An 18,889-nucleotide genomic window follows, 5' to 3' on the forward strand; every position below is an offset into this window, starting at 1 on the left:
TTTCTTCTTAACGGTAATCTATCTCCAAAAATTATATTAGGCCATGGAACCCATCAAGGTTGTCCTCTTTTTTCCCCTTATTGAACCCCTAGCTATTTGGCTACGTCAAGAACTCGGCGGGATAAGATTCGATTCTCATTGTCTTAAAATCCTCTTATATGCAGATGATCTTTTAATTTTTTTGGAAGATTCAGTTAAAACTATCCCTCAAATCTTAAATATGTTTTCAGTTCCTTTTCGGGCTTCAAAAAGTGAACTCCTTTGGATAAGGAAGCAAAGAAATAGTTATATAAATCATCCTTTTAAAACAACAGATTGCATTAAGTACCTTGGAATCTTTCTCCACAAAAATCCTAAATTATGGTATAATCTTAACTATTCTCAAATATTTCAGAAAGCAATTTTAGATCTTAAGAACTGGATGGCATTTCCTCTTTCCTTAACTGCAAGAGTAAACCTCATTAAGGTTATAATATTTCCTCAAATATTAGATTTACTGCAAAATGTACCCCTTTTTATTCTTAATAAGGATATTTGTAAGTTTAATTCTGCCTGTTATCAATTCCTTTGGAATAACCACAAAGCCTGAATATCTTTCTAAATTAAGTCAGAGAAGACTGAATGCTGGTTTATCTTCCCTGATATTAAATTATATAATATGGCTACACTCGTTATGTTCGCTTTAGACTGGTTAACAGAAACAAATAGTTTCCACAATTGAGATTGAAAGCGTGTTAATAGCTCCATTTTGTTTAAAAGCTATTCTTCATTGTCTGGTTAAAAACCTCCCGGCAAATATAATGAATTTAATATCTATTAAAAATGTTATTATTGCATGGCAAAAAATGTGCTCCATATTAAATTTAGATTATAGATTTTCCCTCCTTTTACCTATTCAGTGGAATCCAGATTTTCTACCCGGGTTACAGCATATGGCCTTTAACCAGTGGACTTCTAAAGGGCTTAAATACATTCATCAATTTATTTTCCCCTTCAAGACAAATGATTTATTTCTATAATCTATTCAGTTCCTTTGGAATTCCTAGAACAAACCTATTTGCTTATTTTCAAACACGCCATTTTATTAAATCACAAAATTGGAATTTGGATTCCCTTGGTGGTCTGAGATTAACTAATGTATCAAAAAATTTATATTGGGTAAATACACAATTATGCTCACTAAACAAGGACACATTTATTATAACAAAATACTTTCCAATTGGCTTCGTTATTTTCCCTCTTTAGAAATTTTTCATATAAAATATAGCTTCTTATCTTTAGAAAAGTTACTAATTTCCACTGGCTGGAAAGAGTCACATATTAAATTAATGCATAATGTATACCTAACTCCTGGTAAACTTGCAAAGTTTTATTATAATACAGAATTTTGTTGTTCCAAATGTCGAGCAGATAATGCTGATGTCCTTTACCTGTTCTTTCTCTGTCCCAAGATATTTCAACTTTGGAGCAAAATTTATTTCCTGGTACAATAAACTCTTTAAAGATAACTTTAAAATGAAAGCTCAACACATAATATTTCTTGTACATCCTAACCTGGAATTTAATGTGCCAGTGAACTATATTATTTTAAATACTATAATAATGGTGGTAAGATATCTGATTTTGAAAAACTTGCCTTCACCCAGTTTCTCCGTTCCTGTTCGGCAAATTCCTCCTGATCTCCCTAAGATATTTCGACCTGAGGGTTATGAGAGTCCGAGGTAGACGGGTTTTGGTGGGTGTGTGTTGTTTTGTTTTTTTGGTGTTTTTGAATTAAGGAAGAAAAATAGCTTCCGTGTCCTCTTACAATATAATATTAGAATGTTACGTTTCTCTGACATGTCGCTGTATTTTATTTGGTAATTTCCCTGACCTGTTACAGTGTTAATAGTTTTGTATCTTGAAGGTTTTTTGAAATTATATATACATATATATATGCCGGACCCATTAAGGATCCTTGTAATATAAAGACAAATTTTCTGTTAAAATAAGAAGAAAGGAAGAAAGAGAGAAGATCAAGAATGGAAAAGTAAAGTTCTGTCTGGATTTATTCATTTTTTTTATTATTATGTATCGGCATTCTAGATTTTGATGTATCGATACTTATGTTTCTTAGAATATTAGGGAAGTTGTAAATCCCTATTGTCTATATGATTGCATCGCCTTATTGAATTTGTAAGATATCTTGGATTATTAAAGAGAGAGTAAAAAAAAGAAGAGTGGGCCTAGTCAGATAGGCAAAAACAAAATTATGCTGAGACTACTGCCTGAAGGACTTTCCTACCAAAGGCTGCCTCAGAAGAAGCAAAAACATAAAAATGTTAGAATGTAATAAAAGTATGCAAAGAAGACCAAGAAGCTGCCTTGCAAATTTGGTCAACTGAATCCTCATTCTTGAAAGCCCAGGAAGTGGCAACTGATCTGGTAGAATGAGCAGTAATCTTCTTAAGTGGAGGCTGTCCCACCTCCAAGTAAGCTTTAACCATGAAGCCAAAGAAACAACCATAACTTTCTGCTCTCGTTTAGAAACAGAAAAATGAACAGACAAACTAGAAGTTTGTCTGAAATCCTTAGTAGCATCTACATAATACTTCAGTGCTGAACATTGGACAGAATAAACCTTCCTCTGGGAGACCTTGTTCTGGAAGCCTGAGAAACTATATTTAGCACAACCTGCCCCCTACCAGAGCCTCTGGATCATGCAGACTTGGAAGTTGGGGTAGTATTTTTGGGGTGCTTAAACCTGTTCCAATTAGAACTTGGCTTCCAAGCGAGGCCAGAGGGATCTTGGTTTTGAGAGGAGGAATCAGATTTTTGTTCAAATGATTAGAAACTTTAGATTTACACCTGGACTTCTTGTCCTGAGGAAGAAATTGTGATACAGAATTTTGGTTCGCAAATCTATACATCCAAAATGTCTCTGGTTCCATCTTACCTAGTGTGATTTTTCTGGAATAATTCTGGATGCAAGACTGTTGTGTTAGAGTCAAAAGAAGATGTTTTCAATTGCACAGTTAAATGAGACCATTTGTCTAACCAATGGATCCTCTTTTCTTTATAATTTTTGCAGAGAATTTGTCCTTCGCTCATTTGAGGCCATGCCTCAGCTGGTGGTTGATTAATCAAAGGTGTTCCAAGGAGTATTCCTCTGCCCTTTCTGGACTGTTTTTAAATGATCCTAGTCTTTTTGGTTGGATTACAGTTTGTAATAAGCTACTTTTTCATAAAGTCTCTAGTATGCAGCATTATATTTTCTGGCTCTGACAGCCTAAGTTACCCTTCTGTATTGCTTTGAGATTCTTACAAACATGATTTGTTAATTACATTAGCCATTGATAGGTTTTTCATAGCAAGTCTTCTTGGCACAGGAGGTCATTGGCATTCTCAGGTGAGCAGATGAGCAGAAATCCTTTAAGGGGGATATGTGCTGTTGACATTGTAGGTTAACTGAACCTTCACTCTGAGATCCTGAGTTGTCATAATGCTCCTGCAAGGGGGTAGGTTCATGAACATAAATTAATGGTTTCTGAAAATAGATCTGATGACCGAATTAGACAATAGAATTCTTGTAAAGTGGCAATTTGTTGGTGTCAAACTGCTTTTTTTTAATTGTTATTTATTTTTTGTATCAGCTTCTTCACATTCCCAGGATTAATTTGACAATCTATTAAAGGGACAGTCAAGTCAAAATATTAAACTTTCATGATTCAGATAGGACATGCAATTTTAAACAACTTTCCAATTAACTTGTATCATCAAATTTGCTTTGTTTTCTTGGTATTCTTTGTTACAAGCTAAACCTAGGTAGGTTTATATGCAAATGTTAAAGCCCTTGAAGTTCCCCTCTTATCTAAGTGTATTGTCACAGTTAGACAGCGCTAGTTCATGTTTATCATATAGATAATATTGTGCTTACTCCTGTGAAGTCAGCACTAATTGGCTAAAATGCAAGTCTGTCAAAAGAACTGAGATAAGCGGGCAGTCTGCAGAGGCTTAGATACAAGGTAATCACAGAGGTAAAAGTGTATTAAAGGACCAGTAAATACAGTAGATTTGCGTAATCAACAAATGCATGATAAACAAGATGATGCAATAACAGTAGTAGTAGTAGTAGATTTTTTTTTTTCTGATGAATTTCAAAGTTATGTCCATTTCCACACCACCTGTTTTATGTGACAGTCATCAGCCAATCACAAATGCATATAAGTATGTTCTGTGAATTATTGTACATGCTGAGTAGGAGCTGGTGACTCAAAAAGTATAAATATAAAATTACTGCAAATTTTAGTAATGGTAGTAAATTGGAAAGTTGTTTAAAATTGCATGTTCTATCTGAATCATGAAAGTTTAATTTGGATTTAAGAGGCTCTTTAATATAAAACACATCTAGTGCCATCATTTCTAGGGCTTCCCTGTCTGACCAGTGACCACCTCTGTTCAAGCAGGAATATTTTTTTAAAATCTTTGTGTCTTTAAAACATTTGAACAGAGGTGTGTGCACCTTTTAGTAGATTCTGGAGATTGCTTTTCTGTTTTATTTTTGTATTGAGGTTATGAGAAAGAAGTTACATACAACAGTCATGTCACCGTAAAAAAAGAAAATCTCCATGACAATGAACCAAACTGTAATATCAATTGACAAGTGAGTCCAGGCAAAATGAGACAAATGTAGTTGAAACCTGTTTTTCTCCAACATAGGTGTGTCCGGTCCACGGCGTCATCCTTACTTGTGGGATATTCTCTTCCCCAACAGGAAATGGCAAAGAGCCCAGCAAAGCTGGTCACATGATCCCTCCTAGGCTCCGCCTACCCCAGTCATTCTCTTTGCCGTTGTACAGGCAACATCTCCACGGAGATGGCTTAGAGTTTTTTAGTGTTTAACTGTAGTTTTTATTATTCAATCAAGAGTTTGTTATTTTGAAATAGTGCTGGTATGTACTATTTACTCAGAAACAGAAAAGAGATGAAGATTTCTGTTTGTATGAGGAAAATGATTTTAGCAACCGTCACTAAAATCCATGGCTGTTCCACACAGGACTGTTGAGAGCAATTAACTTCAGTTGGGGGAACAGTGAGCAGTCTCTTGCTGCTTGAGGTATGACACATTCTAACAAGACGATGTAATGCTGGAAGCTGTCATTTTCCCTATGGGATCCGGTAAGCCATGTTTATTAAGATCGTAAATAAGGGCTTCACAAGGGCTTATTAAGACTGTAGACTTTTTCTGGGCTAAATCGATTCATTATTAACACATATTTAGCCTTGAGGAATCATTTATTCTGGGTATTTTGATATAATAATATCGGCAGGCACTGTTTTAGACACCTTATTCTTTAGGGGCTTTCCCAAATCATAGGCAGAGCCTCATTTTCGCGCCGGTGTTGCGCACTTGTTTTTGAGAGGCATGACATGCAGTCGCATGTGAGAGGAGCTCTGATACTTAGAAAAGACTTTCTGAAGGCGTCATTTGGTATCGTATTCCCCTTTGGGCTTGGTTGGGTCTCAGCAAAGCAGATACCAGGGACTGTAAAGGGGTTAAAGTTAAAAACGGCTCCGGTTCCGTTATTTTAAGGGTTAAAGCTTCCAAATTTGGTGTGCAATACTTTTAAGACACTGGTGAAAATTTGGTGAATTTTGAACAATTCCTTCATGTTTTTTCGCAATTGCAGTAATAAAGTGTGTTCAGTTTAAAATTTAAAGTGACAGTAACGGTTTTATTTTAAAACGTTTTTTGTACTTTGTTATCAAGTTTATGCCTGTTTAACATGTCTGAACTACCAGATAGACTGTGTTCTGAATGTGGGGAAGCCAGAATTCCCATTCATTTAAATAAATGTGATTTATGTGACAATGACAATGATGCCCAAGATGATTCCTCAAGTGAGGGGAGTAAGCATGGTACTGCATCATTCCCTCCTTCGTCTACACGAGTCTTGCCCACTCAGGAGGCCCCTAGTACATCTAGCGCGCCAATACTCCTTACTATGCAACAATTAACGGCTGTAATGGATAATTCTGTCAAAAACATTTTAGCCAAAATGAACACTTATCAGCGTAAGCGCGACTGCTCTGTTTTAGATACTGAAGAGCATGACGACGCTGATAATAATGGTTCTGAAGGGCCCCTAACCCAGTCTGATGGGGCCAGGGAGGTTTTGTCTGAGGGAGAAATTACTGATTCAGGGAACATTTCTCAACAAGCTGAACCTGATGTGATTACATTTAAATTTAAGTTGGAACATCTCCGCATTCTGCTTAAGGAGGTATTATCCACTCTGGATGATTGTGACAAGTTGGTCATCCCAGAGAAACTATGTAAAATGGACAAGTTCCTAGAGGTCCCGGGGCTCCCAGAAGCTTTTCCTATACCCAAGCGGGTGGCGGACATTGTTAATAAAGAATGGGAAAGGCCCGGTATTCCTTTCGTCCCTCCCCCCATATTTAAAAAATTGTTTCCTATGGTCGACGCCAGAAAGGACTTATGGCAGACAGTCCCCAAGGTCGAGGGAGCGGTTTCCACTTTAAACAAACGCACCACTATACCCATAGAGGATAGTTGTGCTTTCAAAGATCCTATGGATAAAAAATTAGAAGGTTTGCTTAAAAAGATGTTTGTTCAGCAGGGTTACCTTCTACAACCAATTTCATGCATTGTCCCTGTAGCTACAGCCGCATGTTTCTGGTTCGATGAGCTGATAAAGGCGGTCGATAGTGATTCTCCTCCTTATGAGGAGATTATGGACAGAATCAATGCTCTCAAATTGGCTAATTCTTTCACCCTAGACGCCACTTTGCAATTGGCTAGGTTAGCGGCTAAGAATTCTGGGTTTGCTATTGTGGCGCGCAGAGCGCTTTGGTTGAAATCTTGGTCAGCTGATGCGTCTTCCAAGAACAAGCTACTTAACATTCCTTTCAAGGGGAAAACGCTGTTTGGCCCTGACTTGAAAGAGATTATCTCTGATATCACTGGGGGTAAGGGCCATGCCCTGCCTCAGGATCGGCCTTTCAAGGCCAAAAATAAACCTAATTTTCGTCCCTTTCGTAGAAACGGACCAGCCCAAAGTGCTACGTCCTCTAAGCAAGAGGGTAATACTTCTCAAGCCAAGCCAGCTTGGAGACCAATGCAAGGCTGGAACAAGGGAAAGCAGGCCAAGAAACCTGCCACTGCTACCAAGACAACATGAAATGTTGGCCCCCGATCCGGGACCGGATCTGGTGGGGGGCAGACTCTCTCTCTTCGCTCGGGCTTGGGCAAGAGATGTTCTGGATCCTTGGGCGCTAGAAATAGTCTCCCAAGGTTATCTTCTGGAATTCAAGGGGCTTCCCCCAAGGGGGAGGTTCCACAGGTCTCAGTTGTCTTCAGACCACATAAAAAGACAGGCATTCTTACATTGTGTAGAAGACCTGTTAAAAATGGGAGTGATTCATCCTGTTCCATTAAGAGAACAAGGGATGGGGTTCTACTCCAATCTGTTCATAGTTCCCAAAAAAGAGGGAACGTTCAGACCAATCTTGGATCTCAAGATCTTAAACAAGTTTCTCAAGGTTCCATCGTTCAAGATGGAAACCATTCGAACTATTCTTCCTTCCATCCAGGAAGGTCAATTCATGACCACAGTGGATTTAAAGGATGCGTATCTACATATTCCTATCCACAAGGAACATCATCGGTTCCTAAGGTTCGCATTCCTGGACAAGCATTACCAGTTTGTGGCGCTTCCTTTCGGATTAGCCACTGCTCCAAGGATTTTCACAAAGGTACTAGGGTCCCTTCTAGCTGTGCTAAGACCAAGGGGCATTGCTGTAGTACCTTACTTGGACGACATTCTGATTCAAGCGTCGTCCCTTCCTCAAGCAAAGGCTCACACGGACATTGTCCTGGCCTTTCTCAGATCTCACGGATGGAAAGTGAACGTGGAAAAGAGTTCTCTATCTCCGTCAACAAGGGTTCCCTTCTTGGGAACAATAATAGACTCCTTAGAAATGAGGATTTTTCTGACAGAGGCCAGAAAAACAAAACTTCTAGACTCTTGTCGGATACTTCATTCCGTTCCTCTTCCTTCCATAGCGCAGTGCATGGAAGTGATCGGTTTGATGGTAGCGGCAATGGACATAGTTCCTTTTGCGCGCATTCATCTAAGACCATTACAACTGTGCATGCTCAGTCAGTGGAATGGGGACTATACAGACTTGTCTCCGAAGATACAAGTAAATCAGAGGACCAGAGACTCACTCCGTTGGTGGCTGTCCCTGGACAACCTGTCACAAGGGATGACATTCCGCAGACCGGAGTGGGTCATCGTCACGACCGACGCCAGTCTGATGGGCTGGGGCGCGGTCTGGGGATCCCTGAAAGCTCAGGGTCTTTGGTCTCGGGAAGAATCTCTTCTACCGATAAATATTCTGGAACTGAGAGCGATATTCAATGCTCTCAAGGCTTGGCCTCAGCTAGCGAGGGCCAAGTTCATACGGTTTCAATCAGACAACATGACAACTGTTGCGTACATCAACCATCAGGGGGGAACAAGGAGTTCCCTAGCGATGGAAGAAGTGACCAAAATAATTCTATGGGCGGAGTCTCACTCCTGCCACCTGTCTGCTATCCACATCCCAGGAGTGGAAAATTGGGAAGCGGATTTTCTGAGTCGTCAGACATTGCATCCGGGGGAGTGGGAACTCCATCCGGAAATCTTTGCCCAAGTCACTCGGCTGTGGGGCATTCCAGACATGGATCTGATGGCCTCTCGTCAGAACTTCAAAGTTCCTTGCTACGGGTCCAGATCCAGGGATCCCAAGGCGGCTCTAGTGGATGCACTATTAGCACCTTGGACCTTCAAACTAGCTTATGTGTTCCCGCCGTTTCCTCTCATCCCCAGGCTGGTAGCCAGGATCAATCAGGAGAGGGCGTCGGTGATCTTGATAGCTCCTGAGTGGCCACGCAGGACTTGGTATGCAGATCTGGTGAATATGTCATCGGCTCCACCTTGGAAGCTACCTTTGAGACGAGACCTTCTTGTTCAGGGTCCGTTCGAACATCCGAATCTGGTTTCACTCCAGCTGACTGCTTGGAGATTGAACGCTTGATCTTATCGAAGCGAGGGTCCTCAGATTCTGTTATCGATACTCTTGTTCAGGCCAGAAAGCCTGTAACTAGAAAGATTTACCACAAAATTTGGAAAAAATATATCTGTTGGTGTGAATCTAAAGGATTCCCTTGGGACAAGGTTAAGATTCCTAAGATTCTATCCTTCCTTCAAGAAGGATTGGAAAAAGGATTATCTGCTAGTTCCCTGAAGGGACAGATTTCTGCCTTGTCTGTGTTACTTCACAAAAAGCTGGCAGCTGTGCCAGATGTTCAAGCCTTTGTTCAGGCTCTGGTTAGAATTAAGCCTGTTTACAAACCTTTGACTCCTCCTTGGAGTCTCAACTTAGTTCTTTCAGTTCTTCAGGGGGTTCCGTTTGAACCCTTACATTCCGTTGATATTAAGTTATTATCTTGGAAAGTTTTGTTTTTAGTTGCAATTTCTTCTGCTAGAAGAGTTTCTGAATTATCTGCTCTGCAGTGTTCTCCTCCTTATCTGGTGTTCCATGCAGATAAGGTGGTTTTACGTACTAAACCTGGTTTTATTCCAAAAGTTGTTTCTAACAAAAACATTAACCAGGAGATTATCGTACCTTCTCTGTGTCCGAAACCAGTTTCAAAGAAGGAACGTTTGTTGCACAATTTGGATGTTGTTCGCGCTCTAAAATTCTATTTAGATGCTACAAAGGATTTTAGACAAACATCTTCCTTGTTTGTTGTTTATTCCGGTAAAAGGAGAGGTCAAAAAGCAACTTCTACCTCTCTCTCTTTTTGGATTAAAAGCATCATCAGATTGGCTTACGAGACTGCCGGACGGCAGCCTCCCGAAAGAATCACGGCTCATTCCACTAGGGCTGTGGCTTCCACATGGGCCTTCAAGAACGAGGCTTCTGTTGATCAGATATGTAGGGCAGCGACTTGGTCTTCACTGCACACTTTTACCAAATTTTACAAGTTTGATACTTTTGCTTCTTCTGAGGCTATTTTTGGGAGAAAGGTTTTGCAAGCCGTGGTGCCTTCCATTTAGGTGACCTGATTTGCTCCCTCCCTTCATCCGTGTCCTAAAGCTTTGGTATTGGTTCCCACAAGTAAGGATGACGCCGTGGACCGGACACACCTATGTTGGAGAAAACAGAATTTATGTTTACCTGATAAATTACTTTCTCCAACGGTGTGTCCGGTCCACGGCCCGCCCTAGTTTTTTTAATCAGGTCTGATAATTTATTTTCTTTAACTACAGTCACCACGGTACCATATGGTTTCTCCTATGCAAATATTCCTCCTTAACGTCGGTCGAATGACTGGGGTAGGCGGAGCCTAGGAGGGATCATGTGACCAGCTTTGCTGGGCTCTTTGCCATTTCCTGTTGGGGAAGAGAATATCCCACAAGTAAGGATGACGCCGTGGACCGGACACACCGTTGGAGAAAGTAATTTATCAGGTAAACATAAATTCTGTTTTTGTTAGAAAATTCTTCCATTGAAAGGTCACTTTTGGACCCATCATCATTCATCTGGTTGACATAAGGAAGATTAGCAATAACGTGAGACCACTTTTTGGCCTTATTTTAGAACATCAATATAAAGGCAAAATAAAACATAAAGCAATACTCTAAATAAGACACTGAAGAGCTATGTTTCTGGAGGAGATTATTCCAGCACTCCACTGGCCCATTTAAAAACTATAGCATTGCAACCTCTCCAAGAGGAGTCTCAGCTATTAGTGCTGACAATTATAAGACCCTCAAATATATGCCTAGTGAGACATGCATAAACTTGAAAATATGTTTGATAGAAGTGATTCACTTGGAAGAGACTAATCACACCTTTTTAAAAGTAGTTGCCATAGTAGGAATAGGAACCTGTTTAGGCTAAGTAGTGGGCATAGAAATATCAGACCTTGATGCTTATAGTATCAGTTTGTGAGAAAGTTATTTAAAGTGTTTGTTTCAGGAGAAAATATTATCTGAAGAGAGCTCTCTTTCTATAAGTAGGATGTGGTACTGCTATGGATCATGATCTATTTAGTTTGGAATAACAAGAAGACATCAATGCAGTCATTGAACTATAAAGAATTACAAACATGCTATTCTACTACAAACAACACTACCAACTAAACATGCAATACGGGCTTATGAAATGTTTCTATGCTAATAATTTCACTTCCAGTGGGATACAAAATTATAACATACACACAAACATGGGGGCATAGGAGTCTTAAGATTATGAGAAGAATTATAGGTGTCATATGTTCTCATTAGAGGGGGACCATAAACAGAGCAAACATTTTCAAATCTAAGAGCATGTATTGAGTCCCTCTGTCACCCCTTTGTTAAAGCAATCAACTCTAGTAACTCCGGTATCATGCTTTCTGTGTACAGACAAATCTTCTCTAACCCCTTTTATAATCTTCAAGTCATCCAGAATACTCTGGTCTTCTTGAAATTTCTGGGACACAAGTGGCAAAGTCGACTCCAGCATGGCATGTCTCTCAGTTGGAGAAGAACATAAACACTGCAGGTCTCGACCAGGGAAGCCAGCCGCACTATCCCAGTAGCAGACCCAGGAAAAATTACACAGGTTTGCCTGCTGGCAAAGGTAGACATCTGAGGCAACTGGATGCCACATCGCTGGACTCTGCAGAGGCAGAAGGGACTCTCCAAACCCGCTCAAATCCTTCTCCAAGGAACTAGAGCCCAGGTCAGGTGTTTCGAGACAGGGTAAACTGTCGGAAAGAGGTAGCATGATGCGGGCATCACCCTCATACTCTGTAAATCTCTCCTGAATGCCAGATGTCTCCATTCGGGGTGAGAGGGACCTCTCCATGTTTGGTTGCTTAGAGATTGGTGGTGTAACGTCGGGCCCTGAGAGCCACAGGATGTCTGGTGTGTCCGTCCATGTCTCCATACTTTACGAGTGAGAGAAGACCATCAAATCTTCTAGACATCTGTTGCTCAAATTTAGTGAGTAGAGCAAGCAAGGTTGCATTTAACTCCTTCAGGTTGATGATATTGCTAAATAGGCAGATAAACTACTGCTTTACTCTGAGATCTAGGAGGGGGTGTTGCTGAGTAAGCCACCACCATCCAATTCACCAGTCCAGTCTAGGGTACCAATGTGACCAGGCCGACAATAAATATAACCAGATGCGTATAAAAGCTTCTATATTAATGTATATTGGTTTTGTAGTGAGATGAGCTGTTAAACATGAGATAATCTGCGGATTATCTTAATTACATCAGCAGCCACTAGAGATGCGACCGATCATGGCCACTGCCCAGACACGCCCCCACTTTTCTGTATGTTAATCCATGAGTCTTGTTGCTTTATTTCTTACTCTTTAATATTCATTCAGAAGTCCCTAACATGGACTCCTGTTTACATTGTAATAATTTTAGATATATTAAAAGCAAGCAGGACTTGCTAGTCTAGATGTCACTAAATAGTTGTCATTTTAAAATGAGATATCTGCTTTCTTACAGATTTTAGACTTTGGTCTAGCCAGACATGCAGATGCTGAAATGACCGGTTATGTGGTGACTCGTTGGTACAGGGCACCGGAAGTCATACTTAATTGGATGCATTATAACAAGACCGGTAAGAACAGTCTGTGTATTTATATTACAATCTTGAATGTTTTAAGGACATTGATTATCTAGGTTCCTAACCTACAGCCACACACACTCTTGCATTCAACAAGGTAAACAGAGATGCAAACAAGGGTGACAAAGCCATTGAGAGAAAAAGACACACAGATTACACACATAAAAGGAAGAAAAGTTACTAAAGCAAAGGGAAAAAATTGACTAGTCCACTCAGTGTTAAATATACAAATTAAAAACAAGCCAAAGTTTTGACTCCTCTGCTTCAATTTTACTTGTTCGGGACTAATGTAAAATTATTACTATATATATAATGTATATAGTGCCTGCAGGTTAAAGGACTATCCCTTCAACATTAAAATGCACATAGATGAATTGCATACTTGAATAGAAATATATTAGCAATATACATGTATTGGCAAAAATGCTTCTAGTAAAAGTTATCAGTGTTTTTTAGTTCTCTGCATGTAAAGCATAGATATTCTCAGTGCACCAGCATTTTAATACTGCAGCTTCTCACAGTGCCAGTGGGGCTTGTATCATGTAAGCAATTAACAAACTGAGTCATTACCAGATGCTACAAGCATCTTAGGCTCTCTGTGTTTAAAATGCTGGTGCACAGTGCATACTTAAAGGGATATAAAACCCAAACATTTTCATTTGTTATTCAGACAAAGCATACAATTTATTTTTATTTTTTTTTCAATTTACTTCTATTATCAAATTTGCTTTCTTCCTATGATATTCTGTGTTGAGATACCTATGTAGGCATCTGGAGCACTCTATGGCAGGAAATAGTGCTGCCATCTAGTGTTCTTGCAAATAACATTATTGCAACAATCCTGCCATATAATGCTTCAGAAATGCTCCTAAGCACACGTCCTTGCTTTTCAACAAAAGATACCAAAAGAAAAATTGATAATAGATGTAAATTTGAACTTTTTTTTTTTTTTTTTACAATTGCATGCTCTATCTGAATCATTAAAGGAAAGATTTTGTGTTTCAAAAACGCTTGTATCTAAAACTAAAATGCATCCATGTGGATTCCAATTTTGGATGTAATGTCCCTTTAACTAAACTGATTCAGTATATTCTGAGAAATTTGACAACATAAAAAAGGCTTTCCCCCCCCCCCCCCTACTATATTGCTGCTGAAATGGTTAAACAGTCTTGCAAACTTTTTTGGCTTGAAGATAAAATAGAATGGCCTTCTAGTTTGGTTCTCATGCTATTGTTATTTTTAGATATCTCTGTTATCACATTCCATAGATTAATCATTTTTCTCTCATCAAGCAAATCAAGGCTTACTTTTTTTTTCTTTTTCCTATGAGGCGCTGGCTTATCTACCAAATGTACAGGTTATGGCTAACCTAAACTGTTTTATTAAAGGGACATGAACCCCAATATTTTTCTTTCATGATTTAGAAAGAGCATACCATTTCTCCAACATAGGTGTGTCCGGTCCACGGCGTCATCCTTACTTGTGGGATATTCTCTTCCCCAACAGGAAATGGCAAAGAGCCCAGCAAAGCTGGTCACATGATCCCTCCTAGGCTCCGCCTACCCCAGTCATTCTCTTTGCCGTTGTACAGGCAACATCTCCACGGAGATGGCTTAGAGTTTTTTAGTGTTTAACTGTAGTTTTTCTTTATTCAATCAAGAGTTTGTTATTTTCAAATAGTGCTGGTACGTACTATTTACTCAGAAACAGAAAAGAGATGAAGAATTCTGTTTGTATGAGGAAAATGATTTTAGCAACCGTAACTAAAATCCATGGCTGTTCCACACAGGACTGTTGAGAGCAATTAACTTCAGTTGGGGGAACAGTTTGCAGTCCTTTGCTGCTTGAGGTATGACACATTCTAACAAGACGATGTAATGCTGGAAGCTGTCATTTTCCCTATGGGATCCGGTAAGCCATGTTTATTACGATAGTAAATAAGGGCTTCACAAGGGCTTATTTAAACTGTAGACTTGTTTTGGGCTAAATCGATTGATATTAACACTTATTTAGCCTTGAGGAATCATTTATTCTGGGTATTTTGATATAATAATATCGGCAGGCACTGTTTTAGACACCTTATTCTTTAGGGGCTTTCCCAAAGCATAGGCAGAGTCTCATTTTCGCGCCGGTGTTGCGCACTTGTTTTTGAGAGGCATGGCATGCAGTCGCATGTGAGAGGAGCTCTGATACTTATAAAAGACTTCTGAAGGCGTCATTTGGTATCGTATTCCCCTTTGGGTTTGGTTGGGTCTCAGCAAAGCAGATACCAGGGACTGTAAAGGGGTTTAAAGCTTAAAACGGCTCCGGTTCCGTTATTTTAAGGGTTAAAGCTTCCAAAATTGGTGTGCAATATTTTCAAGGCTTTAAGACGCTGTGGTGAAAATTTGGTGAATTTTGAACAATTCCTTCATGTTTTTTCGCAATTGCAGTAATAAAGTGTGTTCAGTTTAAAATTTAAAGTGACAGTAACGGTTTTATTTTAAAACGTTTTTTGTACTTTCTTATCAAGTTTATGCCTGTTTAACATGTCTGAACTACCAGATAGACTGTGTTCTGAATGTGGGGAAGCCAGAATTCCTATTCATTTAAATAAATGTGATTTATGTGATAATGACAATGATGCCCAAGATGATTCCTCAAGTGAGGGGAGTAAGCATGGTACTGCATCATTCCCTCCTTCGTCTACACGAGTCTTGCCCACTCAGGAGGCCCCTAGTACATCTAGCGCGCCAATACTCCTTACTATGCAACAATTAACGGCTGTAATGGATAATTCTGTCAAAAACATTTTAGCCAAAACGAACACTTGTCAGCGTAAGCGTGACTGCTCTGTTTTAGTTACTGAAGAGCATGACGACGCTGATATTAATATCTCTGAAGGGCCCCTAACCCAATCTGAGGGGGCCAGGGAGGTTTTGTCTGAGGGAGAAATTACTGATTTAGGGAACATTTCTCAGCAGGCTGAATCTGATGTGATTACATTTAAATTTAAATTGGAACATCTCCGCATTTTGCTTAAGGAGGTATTATCCACTCTGGATGATTGTGAAAATTTAGTCATACCAGAGAAACTATGTAAAATGGACAAGTTCCTAGAGGTGCCGGGGCTCCCAGAAGCTTTTCCTATACCCAAGCGGGTGGCGGACATTGTTAATAAAGAATGGGAAAGGCCCGGTATTCCTTTCGTCCCTCCCCCCATATTTAAAAAATTGTTTCCTATGGTCGACCCCAGAAAGGACTTATGGCAGTCAGTCCCCAAGGTCGAGGGAGCGGTTTCTACTTTAAACAAACGCACCACTATTCCCATAGAGGATAGTTGTGCTTTCAAAGATCCTATGGATAAAAAATTAGAAGGTTTGCTTAAAAAGATGTTTGTTCAGCAGGGTTACCTTCTACAAACCATTTCATGCATTGTCCCTGTCACTACAGCCGCATATTTCTGGTTTGATGAACTGATTAAGGTGCTCGATAGTGACTCTCCTCCTTATGAGGAGATTTTGGACAGAATCAATGCTCTCAAATTGGCTAATTCTTTCACTCTAGACGCCTCTTTGCAATTGGCTAAGTTAGCGGCTAAGAATTCTGGGTTTGCTATTGTGGCGCGCAGAGCGCTTTGGTTGAAATCTTGGTCGGCTGATGCGTCTTCCAAGAACAAGCTACTAAACATTCCTTTCAAGGGGAAAACGCTGTTTGGCCCTGACTTGAAAGAGATTATCTCTGATATCACTGGGGGTAAGGGCCACGCCCTTCCTCAGGATCGGCCTTTCAAGGCAAAAAATAGACCTAATTTTCGTCCCTTTCGTAAAAACGGACCAGCCCAAAGTGCTACGTCCTCTAAGCAAGAGGGTAATACTTCTCAAGCCAAGCCAGCTTGGAGACCAATGCAAGGCTGGAACAAGGGAAAGCAGGCCAAGAAACCTGCCACTGCTACCAAGACAGCATGAAATGTTGGCCCCCGATCCGGGACCGGATCTGGTGGGGGGCAGACTCTCTCTCTTCGCTCAGGCTTGGGCAAGAGATGTTCTGGATCCTTGGGCGCTAGAAATAGTCTCCCAAGGTTATCTTCTGGAATTCAAGGGACTTCCCCCAAGGGGGAGGTTCCACAGGTCTCAGTTGTCTTCAGACCACATAAAAAGACAGGCGTTCTTACATTGTGTAGAAGACCTGTTAAAAATGGGAGTGATTCATCCTGTTCCATTAAGAGAACAAGGGATGGGGTTCTACTCCAATCTGTTCATAGTTCCCAAAAAAGAGGGAACGTTCAGACCAATCTTAGATCTCAAGATCTTAAACAAGTTTCTCAAGGTTCCATCGTTCAAGATGGAAACCATTCGAACTATTCTTCCTTCCATCCAGGAAGGTCAATTCATGACCACGGTGGATTTAAAGGATGCGTATCTACATATTCCTATCCACAAGGAACATCATCGGTTCCTAAGGTTCGCATTCCTGGACAAACATTACCAGTTCGTGGCGCTTCCTTTCGGATTAGCCACTGCTCCAAGGATTTTCACAAAGGTACTAGGGTCCCTTCTAGCTGTGCTACGACCAAGGGGCATTGCGGTAGTACCTTACTTGGACGACATTCTGATTCAAGCGTCGTCCCTTCCTCAAGCAAAGGCTCACACGGACATCGTCCTGGCCTTTCTCAGATCTCACGGTTGGAAAGTGAACGTGGAAAAGAGTTCTCTATCCCCGTCAACAAGGGTTCCCTTCTTGGGAACAATTATAGACTCCTTACAAATGAGGATTTTTCTGACAGAGGTCAGAAAAACAAAACTTCTAGACTCTTGTCGGATACTTCATTCCGTTCCTCTTCCTTCCATAGCTCAGTGCATGGAAGTGATCGGGTTGATGGTAGCGGCAATGGACATAGTTCCTTTTGCGCGCATTCATCTAAGACCATTACAACTGTGCATGCTCAGTCAGTGGAATGGGGACTATACAGACTTGTCTCCGAAGATACAAGTAAATCAGAGGACCAGAGACTCACTCCGTTGGTGGCTGTCCCTGGACAACCTGTCACAAGGGATGACATTCCGCAGACCAGAGTGGGTCATTGTCACGACCGACGCCAGTCTGATGGGCTGGGGCGCGGTCTGGGGATCCCTGAAAGCTCAGGGTCTTTGGTCTCGGGAAGAATCTCTTCTACCGATAAATATTCTGGAACTGAGAGCGATATTCAATGCTCTCAAGGCTTGGCCTCAGCTAGCGAGGACCAAGTTCATACGGTTTCAATCAGACAACATGACAACTGTTGCGTACATCAACCATCAGGGGGGAACAAGGAGTTCCCTAGCGATGAAAGAAGTGACCAAAATTATTCTATGGGCGGAGTCTCACTCCTGCCACCTGTCTGCTATCCACATCCCAGGAGTGGAAAATTGGGAAGCGGATTTTCTGAGTCGTCAGACATTGCATCCGGGGGAGTGGGAACTCCATCCGGAAATCTTTGCCCAAGTCACTCACCTGTGGGGCATTCCAGACATGGATCTGATGGCCTCTCGTCAGAACTTCAAAGTTCCTTGCTACGGGGCCAGATCCAGGGATCCCAAGGCGGCTCTAGTGGATGCACTAGTAGCACCTTGGACCTTCAAACTAGCTTATGTGTTCCCGCCATTTCCTCTCATCCCCAGGCTGGTAGCCAGGATCAATCAGGAGAGGGCGTCGGTGATCTTGATAGCTCCTGCGTGGCCACGCAGGACTTGGTATGCAGATCTGGTGAATATGTCATCGGCTCCACCTTGGAAGCTACCTTTGAGACGAGACCTTCTTGTTCAGGGTCCGTTCGAACATCCGAATCTGGTTTCACTCCAGCTGACTGCTTGGAGATTGAACGCTTGATTTTATCGAAGCGAGGATTCTCAGATTCTGTTATCGATACTCTTGTTCAGGCCAGAAAGCCTGTAACTAGAAAGATTTACCACAAAATTTGGAAAAAATATATCTGTTGGTGTGAATCTAAAGGATTCCCTTGGGACAAGGTTAAGATTCCTAGGATTCTATCCTTCCTTCAAGAAGGATTGGAAAAAGGATTATCTGCAAGTTCCCTGAAGGGACAGATTTCTGCCTTGTCGGTGTTACTTCACAAAAAGCTGGCAGCTGTGCCAGATGTTCAAGCCTTTGTTCAGGCTCTGGTTAGAATCAAGCCTGTTTACAAACCTTTGACTCCTCCTTGGAGTCTCAATTTAGTTCTTTCAGT

General features: G+C 40.8%; 1 protein-coding gene across 1 annotated transcript in view; it reads left to right on the plus strand.

Moving 5' to 3' along the window:
• Positions 1–18,889, plus strand: part of MAPK13 (mitogen-activated protein kinase 13) — a 252,293-nt gene that overhangs the window by 113,344 nt on the left and 120,060 nt on the right. The window contains exon 7 of the mRNA XM_053706810.1: positions 12,564–12,678. Within this exon, the coding sequence (XP_053562785.1) occupies positions 12,564–12,678 (115 nt within the window). The remainder of the gene's footprint in view (positions 1–12,563; positions 12,679–18,889) is intronic.

This window comes from Bombina bombina, chromosome 3 (assembly GCF_027579735.1).
Source record: "Bombina bombina isolate aBomBom1 chromosome 3, aBomBom1.pri, whole genome shotgun sequence".
NCBI classification, from domain to species: Eukaryota; Metazoa; Chordata; class Amphibia; order Anura; family Bombinatoridae; genus Bombina; species Bombina bombina.